Source organism: Mesoplodon mirus (assembly GCF_964341445.2).
Source record: "Mesoplodon mirus genome assembly, chromosome: 1".
In the NCBI taxonomy this organism is placed as follows: domain Eukaryota; kingdom Metazoa; phylum Chordata; class Mammalia; order Artiodactyla; family Ziphiidae; genus Mesoplodon; species Mesoplodon mirus.
In genome coordinates this window covers 60,197,278-60,209,823 of record NC_138976.1, presented here as the reverse complement: position 1 = coordinate 60,209,823, position 12,546 = coordinate 60,197,278, and the positions used below count along the sequence as shown (strand labels likewise).

General features: G+C 42.3%; 1 protein-coding gene across 1 annotated transcript in view; it reads left to right on the top strand.

Moving 5' to 3' along the window:
- The window catches only part of SH3GL2 (SH3 domain containing GRB2 like 2, endophilin A1), a gene marked incomplete at its 3' end in the record, with an annotated part of 195,803 nt that extends 184,935 nt beyond the window's left edge, over nt 1-10,868 (top strand). The window contains exons 4-9 of the mRNA XM_082620005.1: nt 1,586-1,729; nt 2,647-2,780; nt 4,668-4,826; nt 6,370-6,473; nt 8,310-8,440; nt 10,669-10,868. Of these exons, the coding sequence (XP_082476131.1) occupies nt 1,586-1,729; nt 2,647-2,780; nt 4,668-4,826; nt 6,370-6,473; nt 8,310-8,440; nt 10,669-10,868 (872 nt within the window). The remainder of the gene's footprint in view (nt 1-1,585; nt 1,730-2,646; nt 2,781-4,667; nt 4,827-6,369; nt 6,474-8,309; nt 8,441-10,668) is intronic.
- Between the last annotated feature and the right edge of the window lie 1,678 nt (nt 10,869-12,546).

Below are 12,546 nucleotides of genomic sequence, written 5' to 3'. Positions count from 1 at the left end.
GTGATTCTAAGCTTAAAGATATTTCTCACCCAAAACCTTCTTTGCGATGCCCACTCCTACAGACTAGGGTGATGCTATATACTTTCGTGACTTGCTGTAATCTCCCCACATGACACTTAGTATATACACTTCACTCTAATTGCTTTTAAAATAGACGCTACCCTCAGTTCACTATAAACTTCATAAAGGCAGAGGCCATAGCTGTCTTGTTCGTTATAATATCCCTGGGACAAACTTGGGAGGGTGACCTCTCATAATAATTCTCTTTGTCTGCAGATTCGACCTTTGAAGCCCAAAGTTTAAATAAAAACCTATTCAAAACAAATGTTCAAGATGAAATGGCAGCCACTAAATGCTGGAAGTGTGTGCTTTAGGTGTAATTGTATCAGGGGTTTCCAAGCAGATGGAATCCTGGGCATAATTCTAGGTTAATGTACATTCCCAACTCTGATAATGAACCTGAGAAACCGTAGTATCCTAGCATCAAGTAAATCATTGTCTTTAACAGTGTGCTAATAAACCTGTTTCTTCCATGAAAACTGGATTTGCCTTCTAGGCATCTTCTTTTATAAAAGCAAAAGCAAAAAAGAAATTGAAATGCTGTCTTTGTGGCACAAAACTAATTTTCAGAAGCAGTTACGTGCGAGAAAAGTAATTGTCTTTTTAATGAACATAATATTTCTGTTCTTCATGGGACTGTTTACTGTTAGAATCTTAGTTGAGAAGTGATTTTGAAAATTATTTTATATGTGGTGTAAGTGAAACATGGCATAAGGCCCACACTGCAGGAGTTATCAGTTAATTTCCTACTTCAGTCCATAGGCTCCTAGTATTGAAATAAAAGGTAGAATCCTAAAACTTCGAGATCACATAATCCTGTAGTTTTTGAAGTGCTTTCTGTGGGCCACCCAGATCCACAGAGGGACTGAAGGGCCACAGCAATGAAGAGAGTATCAGAAAAGGCACAGGAGTAGAGAATGGACTTGAGGACACGGGGAGGGGGAAGGGTAAGCTGGGACAAAGTGAGAGAGTGGCATGGACATATATACACTACCAAAGGTAAAATAGATAGCTAGTGGGAAGCAGCTGCATAGCAGAGGGAGATCAGCTTGGTGCTTTGTGACCACCTAGAGGGGTGGGATAGGGAGGGTGGGAGGGAGAAGCAAGAGGGAGGAGATATGGAGATATATTTATATGTATAGCTGATTCACTTTGTTATACAGCAGAAACTAACACACCATTGTAAAGCAATTATACTCGAATAAAGATGTTAAAAAAATAAAAGAAAAAAAGAAAAGGCACAGGAAGACAGGCAAGATGGGATCTTCACGTGGAAGAGCTTTGCCTTTTCTATTAAATTCCTCTTGAGATTTTGAGAGAAAGGGAGAGTTTAGCGATTAGAAGAGCAGGTGTGTGTTTATCTGTGGACTAAGCTGCACATATTGCAGATGAAAACATTGGTGGAGGGGCAATTTTCGGTAGCTGAGCTGGTTTAGAGACTGGTGAAGGCCTGACTCCCCACCCAGCCATGTCCCTCCTACATCACATTGCCTGCTTTGAAAGTCTCGTATCTCTTTGTCTCCAGCTTCCAGAGCTAAACTCAGCATGATCAACACCATGTCAAAAATCCGTGGCCAGGAGAAAGGGCCAGGCTATCCTCAGGCAGAAGCACTGCTGGCAGAGGCCATGCTCAAGTTTGGAAGAGAGCTTGGAGATGATTGCAACTTCGGTAATGTATGCTTCCTCACATTTTCATTTTTCATTTGTCCATGGGATTTTAGTGCCACTAAGAAAACTCTGTAGGAAATAATCTAAACCATTTTATATTTTGATTCTCAATTTTAGGTCTTGTCCACATGGGCCCCAAATTTGTTTTCAGAGTTGTATCATCATTTTTGGTGTCATTTGTCTTAGGAATTTTATTTATTTTCTTTTTTCCTAATGAGATCCCATCATTACAGTAGCTGGGTGACACATCCAGATGCCTGGACATTTACCACTGCACGTGTCTGGCGGTAACTAGAGTGTTGGGACAGAGGGAACTGTCGCAATCAGCATGAGTCAACACCCCACCCCATGAGCTTTCTCTTTGCTCCCTCCTCTTCTATATAGGGTACCTAATTTGACTACCCCAGGTGAATTCCTTCACCCCTCTGTCCTTTGACCCTCAGCTGCCATACTAACCACCTTCTGTTTTCACTGCTTCACAATGTGAGGTCGCAGCACATGACTGTCCTTCCTGATGGAGCCCTGCTCTCTGTTCCCGGTATTTGCTTTTGCTGAATGCACTGGCCTTAAAGAGGTCTCCTGTAAGGGAAAGCAAGCACTTACAAAGGAGGGTAGGGAGCTTCCAAATTGCTTTTTAAAGGAAAAGCAAAATTTTATGTTCTTTATAATAAGGGGTCTCTCTAACACCCATTGGGGGGCATTGAGTCTATTGTACTCAGTGAACTTTCATGTACTGTCTCAGGTGGAAAATACACCGATCTCCAGAGGGCACTATTTGCTGTCTGTTGTCTTGGTTGTCTTCAGAAGACAGACAGTAATCCCAGGTTTTTCGTCTGTGATGGGTGCTGTTATTGCAAGTGCATTTCACCTTCACCTTTGTCCTTTAACGAGTACAAGTGCTTAGTTATCCCCTTGCAGGCCCAGCGCTTGGTGAGGTGGGAGAGGCCATGCGGGAACTCTCGGAGGTGAAGGACTCTTTGGACATGGAAGTGAAGCAGAACTTCATTGACCCCCTTCAGAATCTTCATGACAAAGATCTGAGGGAAATTCAGGTATCTGCAGCTAGTTATTTGGGAAGTGGGCAGTTGGAATTGTACAGATGCAGGTGCCCTTCTCCTTTAGGAAACATTTTTTAAAGCTTACCGTGCATGTTGTCAGCACTGAGCATGTGAATTGCAAAACAATCCAGCATGATAAATCGAGAGAAACCAGAAATGCAGTACTTTTAGCCCCAGTATTATGATAACTGTGCCACTCCTGAGTATTACATTTGACTTCTCCACGTTCAATTTTCAAGTTTTTTCAAACTTTTTTCTCCATGAGGGTAATATCCTTTCCCTGATAATACACAATTTTCTTTATTATTCTGTGGTTTTCTGGGGGTGATTTCACCTTCTAAAATGCTAACTGTACCAGTTGTTAGCTTAAATACATAATTATTCTATTACTCTGTAAACACGTGTTTTCGTATTTTCATAATGTTTTTTAGGATTGAGGAAGAACCCAACTATCCTCCTTCTAAAACATGTAGAAGAGTTTAGCTAATTCCAAATAGTAAACCTCAACTGGCTTTGCCTAGAACTAGGTGTGTAGTGTTTGCTCATTCATTCTTTTAACAAATATTTGTTGAACTTGTCTGAAATTTGACTTTCTTGACTGTAAAATGAAGTGCCATAACGTGAAGTCTCCCTGATCTCCTTATTCTAGCTTAAATCTCCTTCAGCCCTACCACCGGCTCAAGGCCACACAGTTAGTATGTGGCAGACTCACTCCAAATCTAACATGTAACCCTGCCTGCAGTACTCTACCCTGCAGCTGACTGCAAGTTCAGATGTTTTAAAAGGATATTCCTTCCAAAGATACACACATTTAGTTTGGATCAGGGCATGGATTGGAGGCAGGGTGTACAGTGGGCAGGAAGGTCGAGGATATTCTTCCTCCTTCCTTCTCATTTCTTCACCACTCCCAACTCTGTTTCCGTTTCCTTCCCTTTTACCCCTTGCACACCCAGGATCAAGAAAAATCTAGCATTTCCCCCCGCCCCCATTAGTAGCGAAACACTGCTGCTCATAGGACAAAAATACTTTGTAGCTTTCGGAAACTACTTTCCTACTTGGTCAGTGGAGGTGTCGGACAAGGCTGGGCAGCCACACACCAGGAATGTGTGCATCTGGGGTGATGCCAAGAGGGATTGATGCGCAGTGTATGGTGTTAGGTCCTTTCCAAGTTAGGTCTTATGACTAAGTGTCATCATCTGTTAGACGGGAGACTTAAATTAATCCATGATTCTCCTAAAGCTACATCAGTCAACTAGGGTAAGTGTTGAGACATAGATTCCTAGGCCTCAGCCCTGGATATTCTAATTCAGGTGATCAAGAATCCATATTTTTAATAAGCATCTTAGGTGATTCTAACAGACTGGATTACCTCAAAGATAACTCCTTTCCAGCACTAATGTTCTATGATATGAAAAGGAAGAATACCATGCTATCTCACTCATTTCAAGGAAAGCATTTTTCCTCTGCCTTCCCATGAGATACCATTTCTCTTGAAGATGGGGACGTGTGAGCCCCATATACCTGTGCTTTCCAAATGTGTAGGGTGTGTACACACATTCCTGGCTTCTGTCATGGGATGGAGAGGGATATATTCCACGTTAGCTTTGACCCAGCAGGGGTAGAAAATAAAGGGTATTGGTATTTCCCACAATTTCTTTCTTGCTATTAATTATTTTAAAAGATGTTTCCCAACATAAATATTTTAGCATTTGGAAGCGTTTGCCCCAATGATGCAGGTTTCTTTATTTTTCTGGTGACATGATGTTTTAGAACTTAGCCTGTCTTATTTTGGAAGCTAATAGGCATGATGGGGAAGTGAGCTGTAAACAGGCCTTTTCCGTACGTCCTTTCAAAGCATATTCCTGCCCTTGACTTTTTCAGCATCATTTAAAGAAGTTGGAGGGTCGACGCCTGGACTTTGATTACAAGAAGAAACGACAAGGCAAGATTCCAGATGAAGAGCTACGTCAGGCTCTGGAGAAATTTGATGAGTCTAAAGAAATTGCTGAGTCAAGCATGTTCAATCTCTTAGAGATGGATGTGAGTGACTCTCCTGTGGTTTTTAATTTAGCTTTGGCTTTGAGGCACAAGATTAATGTGTTAAAGGGTTATGTAATTAAAAAAAATGTTAATGACTGTACTATGTGGTGAGAACTTCAGTAGATGGTTATTCTTTTAAATTATTTAAAATTATAAAGTAGATTGAGAAATGATGAAGCTTTTTCTATATTCCTATAGTTTGATTTAACTAGATTTTTGTCTGCTAATGATCTTAAAGTATTATAAATAGTGGGGAGATAAAGAATGTTTCTGATGATCTATAGAAGTCCAATAGCTTAAGCAAATACTCTGTTGAAATGTGAAGTGTAAGGCAGATTGACTTCAGATTAAATAAGAATATCAGTCAAGTAAAATGTATTCAGAAGTGAGTGTCCAACATAGGTTAAGATGGTCTGTATTTTGAGGTAAAGTTGACATTTTCTTTCCAAAGATGATTTCAATTGAGATTGACGATTGTCGCATAGATACTACATTTGGGACATAGATGAGATAGTTTAAAAGTTGCCTTCACATTTCCAGAGTGCTGAATTACTATTCATGGCTTTAGAACTTACATTCCGACCTCTCATGTCATAAAACCTGTTAACCAGCTTTCCTGTCTTTGCTCATCCCCACCTCCGGCCCCATCAGTTGCGGACCAGCTTCTGCCAAGATATTTACAGAGCCTTTATGTACTTATCACACCCCCGACTGGTGACAGGGGAGGCAAGTTGAACATATCCAGACTTTCACACTATCCAGAGACAGTGCCAGAGTGTGTGTTTATGTAAAACAACGTGTCCACCTAACTACTGAAGAGGAACACCATGGGGATGAGGGTGACCCGAATCACAGTGTCCCTTCCCTTCACCCAGGACCCTACCCCACCCCAAAACCCGTGGGGCAGCATTGCCTCTGTTAACTCAGAGGGTATTATTCAGCTGGATCACAACACAAGACTCAACATGAAGAGTAACCAAAGATGCTTAGAATATTAGAGCTGGAATGAACCCAAGATGTCACTTGACTCAACCGTTTTACATTGCAGATGAGGGTCAGAGAGAATAAAAGACTTTCCATCGTACCACACTGTCTCCCATAGTGCTTCATGTGAGAAATCAATACCCACATTTTTATTAACAGCACTAATATTGACTTGGCATGAAGGCATAGAGAGCAAAGAATGTTCCAGTCAGTGCATCTTCTGTCCTATAGGAAAGCAGTAACATAAGCCAAATCCTAATCAGAAGGTTGTAGCTAAGCATGAGACTGTTTGATGAGAGTTATGTCATCTTCAGGAGGATTCTGCCTAAAGTTTCTTCTCATAGCGCTAGAGTTTCCAAACACAGGGAAGCTTTCTTATCCTTAATCAGTTTGTAAACTGCAAAACTATCTGTCGGTCAGCCTGGCTCACCACACAGTCACGGGCATCACTGAGCACTGGTCCGTGTGTCCGGGGTAGCTGTGTCGTGTGGACTGGGCACTAGCAGCTGGTTAAGGACAGTAACCTGGTAACTAAGGTGTGATTCCCGTTCCTCTGCAGATCGAACAGGTGAGCCAGCTGTCTGCGCTCATCCAAGCGCAGCTGGAGTACCATAAGCAGGCAGTCCAGATCCTGCAGCAAGTCACAGTCAGACTGGAAGAAAGGTATTTTACAGTTCCCTGCATTTTCCATTTCCATTTTCTTGCTATGAAATAGTGTATAAAGAAGTGGAAACATTAGAATACATTCGAAGAAAAACTTCCACCAAAATTCCTGCTGATCCTACAAAGACACCTTATGGACCATTTGTTTTGATTTTATATTGTCTTGGGCTTTGTTTTACTTTGTTCGGTTGAATCTAGTCTTGTGTTTATGAGAGCTAAATACTTAGGGAGTATTTTGGATGCCACAGATGGGACACCAGGACTCTACTAATGATAATGGATGTGATTTGCTGAGCAGCTATTCTGTGTGGGTACTGAAAGTGTATCATCATCAATCATATAAGAGCCCTGTAAACCAAGTATTGTTAGCCTCACCTAACGGATGAGCAAACTGGGGCTCAGGGTCACACAGTGGTGCAGCAGGGGTTCACGTTTAAGCATAACCTATTGGAAAGCCTGTGTCGTTCCATACCTTGTATTTCTCTGAATGGTGACGAGGTCCGTCAGAGGGAGCTGCTTTCTTATGTCTGTTCCACCTCCTCAGATGGGCCTCACAGCCAGGCTGGGTGGTTTAATTCATGAATGAGTCTCCCTGGAGCTGCAGGACACAGCCTGCACAGCTGTACGCGGTAGCCCTGTGCTGTATCGTATGTGTTATTTTAGTTAAACTGAATGCATGTACATCAAAGGATTGCTGCAGCAGCTTTTATTCTCAGCTCATGGCCAGAGTCGACTGTCATAGCTGATGATATGGCTATAAATGCACAAGGCAGCCTCCAAGTACGGTGCTGTATTACGGGAAACGACCTCACCCGTTTCCATCTGGCCAGCCTCTTCCTCTCCTCAGTAGCTTCCTTGACTAGTGCTTGGATTGTTCATCTTTCCTCAGTGCACCCTTGTGGAATTATGTGTAACACTCTGAAGCCTCTAGAATGGTTTAAAACCATGCACTTCCACGTACTAAAGAAATATTATATGTCTTTGTGACATCTGTTGAGCATGAAGGCCACTTTTCTTTTTTTCCTCTGAAATATGTCCAAAGCCACTGTCATTCTACAATCGCCATACCCTAAACTCCCCCCAACCCTTGCAAATCTCCTGTTCACTTTGCTTCGTGAACACCTGAAGCTGTGGGAAATACTTCCAGATGTGCAGAATACATTTACTGCCTGTACCTTTCCACCTTTCTCCTGTCTCCCTTGGATTCGCTCCCCCTTCTTCTGTGCTGTGCCCAGAGCACACAGTATTTCCCCCTTTCCTCCCTCCATACCTTCTCAAGCTCTACAAGAAATAACTTTCTTCTGGAAACAGCTGTTCATCTAGAAATGACTCTTACCTATCTTTTACCTTTTCTCCTTAAACCTTCTCCAACTTCCCCATGGACAGGTAGACTCCTCACCACCCCCAGCTCCACCCCTGGGTTCCTGTGGCATTTTGTCCTATCTCCGTAGCAGCACTTACTACAGTTGGCAGTAATCAGTTGTTTATGTTCTGTTTCCCCTCCAGGCCATAAGCTGCTTGAGGGTAGGAACTGTGACTTATTCATCTTTGAGTTCCTGGCACCTAGCACCCTGCATACTTGAAAAGTGAGCTCTGAGTAAATGAGGGAGAAAGTGAGAGGAAGGATGAAGACAGTGAGGGTATAACCACAGAGGGTGTGACCACAGCACTAAAATGGAGACAGACACAGATAAGAAAACTAAGGGTCCTTTTCAGATTTCCCATACTCCACAATGGTAGGTTGGTGGGTGACCTAAGCATTTTCAGGATTATATTGCTTTTCTTTTTCTTCTTAATTGGCTGCATACTCTACCCCCCTTTTTCTTTTTTATGCAGAATAAGACAAGCTTCATCTCAGCCTAGAAGGGAATATCAGCCTAAACCTCGAATGAGCCTGGAGTTTACAACTGGGGACAGCACTCAGCCCAATGGGGGCCTCTCCCACACGGGCACTCCCAAACCTGCAGGTAAGGAGCGGAGGCCTGCAGAACCCATTCCCCGGGCCTGGGCACACCCCACTGACACTCTTCCAGAAATTCTAGGAGCAGTCCAATCTGTGTCCATAAGGAATCCACTATAATATATTTCTTACAGGATGGTTTTGTCGGGTAGAAACTCTTAAGGGAGTTCCTTCTTGTCTCATTGATTATCTCTTCCCCTCCTTTACTCTCTCTCCTCTATAAAACTTTCTTTGTAAGTCCCTTTCTTCTCTCACTGTCCATCATCAGCACATACTTAACTGTTCTAACAAACACATTTGATTTTGACCCTCCTTTGTGGTCTTACAATTACCTTAATATGTGAGCTTAGTTGTACAGATGTCATCCTTTCTTCCTGTTATTCTGCTTCCGTGATCCCTGCCTGCATGAGGAATCATGCTACTGGGCAGTGCGTGCCCACGTACACTTACTTATAACTCACGGACAGCAAGCTCCAGGAACTTGCTGAGTTGGATTTCTTGAGTCACAGAAGCATGTGGGTGAATATATTTGTAGATGAATATATTCTGAGTCTCAGCATCTGCTAGACTTCCCTCCTCTCCCCACCCTCCAGCCAGTTCATCGTGCTGTGGTAAGAGGTTGGTACAGTGAAAGCTAAAACTTATTTTCTATCAGGAATATTGATGTATACCCAGTAATGTATTCTTTTAGGTGATACCACCGCTCTCCACCCCCTACACACAGATCAGATAAAAACCTGTGCTTGAAATATATTCAACCTTGGTAATCTTCTTGGTTGAAGAACAGGAACTATCTTCTACTGGATATGGATTTTAAGGATATGCAGCTTTCTCCTGTTTTCCCTGCATCCCCAGTGCCTGATGTTCTACAGTAGGAAACATAGATGCTCTCAGGAGACCGTGAAGGAAAAAAGTGAGGTGTGTGATGACAGTTGGAGTTCTCTGCTCCTTGTGCTTAGCTCTGCTGCTCAGAGCCCTCAGTGTGCGGATAAACAGTGGTTTTTAGAAGTTATCTTGTTACAAGGACTAGTCATATAAATTATAGGTAACCTGCTTCCCCCTGCTCAAAAACCAATCACATATTTCACTTTTCTTTTGGAGACTCATTAATTTGCTTTCTCTAAGTAAAAAAAAAAAAAATTCATTGTTCCCCTTCAAAGCCATCTAGATGGCATGGAGCTGTATGCACTTGTCTGCGTCGATATACATATGTGTGTGCCTGCTGTGTTAATATATTTGCTCATTTAATATAGATCCCTTTTAAGCTATGATCCCATCCTTCATTATTTAACTCAAGGAAGAATGTATTATTTTTTCTATGCCGTAGCTCTGATGCACACCTCATATTTATATATGCATTATATAACGCAAAGGTGTAAATTATATCATTTTTATATAATCTCATTTAATAGCCATAGTAGTACTGTGAAAAGTAAGTTCTACTGTTAGTTCCAATTTTAGACAAAACCTGAGAGCAAAGTGCCTTATGCAAGGTCACAGAGAGTAAGAACACTTGAACCCAGTGTTTTATATTGTTTTATTTTTACTACATTACAGCGGTTTCCAGAGGCTGGGGTGGGGGTGTCTTTATTTTTTAAAAGTGAGAACTGCATTGTTATTCTGAAGTTGTAAAGTTTTGTCCGTAGAGAGTAAGAACACTTGAACCCAGTGTTTTATATTGTTTTATTTTTACTACATTACAGCGGTTTCCAGAGGCTGGGGGGGGGGTGTCTTTATTTTTTAAAAGTGAGAACTGCATTGTTATTCTGAAGTTGTAAAGTTTTGTCCGTGTAATAAACTCTATTATTTCACATGTGCAGAGATCTTAAAGTGCTAGCATGGAAAGAATTCTGGCCATGCTTCATTTTGAACCTAAATCTCATTAATACTCCTTAAGTCATTGGGTCTCCCATCTCTGGGCATTGTTAGCAAGGCCAACCTTGATGAACTGTGTTGTACGTATCACAAGGATAGATGTGGCCAATTTTTCATACTGGAAATAGAAACAGCAATTCAACAACTTCAAGAAACATGAGAAAGCTTCTGAAGACTGCTAGAGGGCAAGGTGCCGTGCAGCAGACACTGGGGACCAGTAGCAAGAGGAAGCTTCAGTGGGAAGAGGAGTGAGGGAGGAACCAAGGGGGACAGCAAGCTGGGCAGGTGCAGCAGGAGGTAGATACGTGCATTAAATTCCCCTTGTCTTTCTGTGTTCTTCTCTCCTGCTCTTACTCCCAGGTGCCCCAATGGATCAGCCCTGCTGCCGAGCTCTGTACGACTTTGAACCTGAAAATGAAGGGGAGTTGGGTTTTAAAGAGGGTGATATCATCACACTCACTAACCAGATTGATGAGAACTGGTATGAGGGGATGCTCCATGGCCAGTCAGGCTTCTTCCCCATCAATTATGTGGAGATTCTGGTTGCTCTGCCCCATTAGGATGTTATGCTGGCTGGCTCACCTCTTCTTGACCCAGATAGTTAAGTTTAACCACTGCTTTGGTAATGCTGCTTGCAACACATCCCAGGTGCAGGCTGCAGTGGTCCAAGTCATCAAGCCCCACTGAGTATGTTTCATTGACTTGTGTGATCCCACGAGAGTCATGGTGATGGATGGTATCTTCTTAGCCTGGTGGGCATGGCATGTGCTTTTTAAATACCATCTGAGGCCAGCCGGAAGTCACAGAACTGCTGTTTACACAGTTCTCAGGAGGATGTGGCTTCTTAGAATATGACCATCAGCCACATCACAGATAAACCATCCTGCCGAAGATATTATCTACTACCCGGGGCCATCTCAAGGTCTCAGGTTCTCCATTTAAATAGAGGAGAAAGTTCTCGTTTTCACATTGACCCCTCCCAAACATGTGAGTCACAGAATTGTCAAAGAGAGCCTCCCTCACCAGCAAATTGTCTTCTGGTCTGAATGAGTGAGTCCCTTGATGCTGTCAACATGAAAGTGTTGAGTGTGGGTTCAAAGCCTTCTCTGAGAACAGTCACCTTTGTTCCACAGCTTATGCCTATTTCTGAGGTACGGCCGGTTTTCTTCCCTCCCTGCTATTAAAGCCAGAGGGGGATTCCCATTTTATTTCTAAGTAAGACAGTTAGCAGTCAGCATATTGAGGGAGGAGCTGAAGAGGAGATTCTCCATTATGAGGAACTGGGAAGATATCTGGTTTCCAAGCTTAAATTTCTTGCTGGACAGAAACGATGTGTATATACAGGGCATTTCTGAAGGTACCTGGACAGGGGAACAAATATCTTCACTTCAGTCCTATTTATGAATTACATGTTTCATGAATCCATTTGGTATAGAGACACAAGAAGAAAAACACTAGAAACCGTTTTCCCACTAGTTCATAGACCAAGAAACAGTAACTATCTTCCCACTCCACTTTCACCTTGTGTTCTTTGAACATCATTTGTGCATATTCTGCCCTCAATGAGGACCAAATAAAGATGATTTTTGTGCTTAGCAGTTTAAGATGTGTGGCTGCATATGCAAAACTCTTTCCCAATTCAGTCATGACTTTTATTTCTGTCCCTTCTATCTCCTCTTCATTTTGTGTGTACAGTGCTGTGCGTAAACTTATGAGTGGTTTTCTTCGTTTATTTGTTTTTTGGTGTTTTTTTTTTTTTTTTTTTGTATCAGTCATTAAAGTCCTGTTAGGCATCCAGAGTTCTATTTATCTAGCTGTACAGATTCTTTCAGAGGTTTAATGTGCTGCTTTGGATGTGCCACCTGCGGTAGTGGATCATGTGGAGTGAAAGGCAAATCTTACTGCTTAATGTATAAACTCTTAACCACGGGAGGCGTCGCTGTTTCCAATAAATATTGCTGAAGACAGAACCAAAGGCTCTGGTCCTTTATTTTGTGTCAGTTCTCTGGGTCCGACAGTGGGTGGACTAGTCTTCATTGCCTTCTGATAAAACCAAAGCAGACCTGGTTCCAACCTCAGACCTACTTCTCTGTAAGCAAGGGAAGTTCCATTATCAAGAAGCAAGTTAGCCTGGACACTGGTAACTTATTGGTAACCCAGGGAAGGAAGAAATTTGAAAAAGAAGAAAGTGGAGAGAAGAGGTCTTCTAGAAGTTAAATGAGATAGCATCATGCTGAT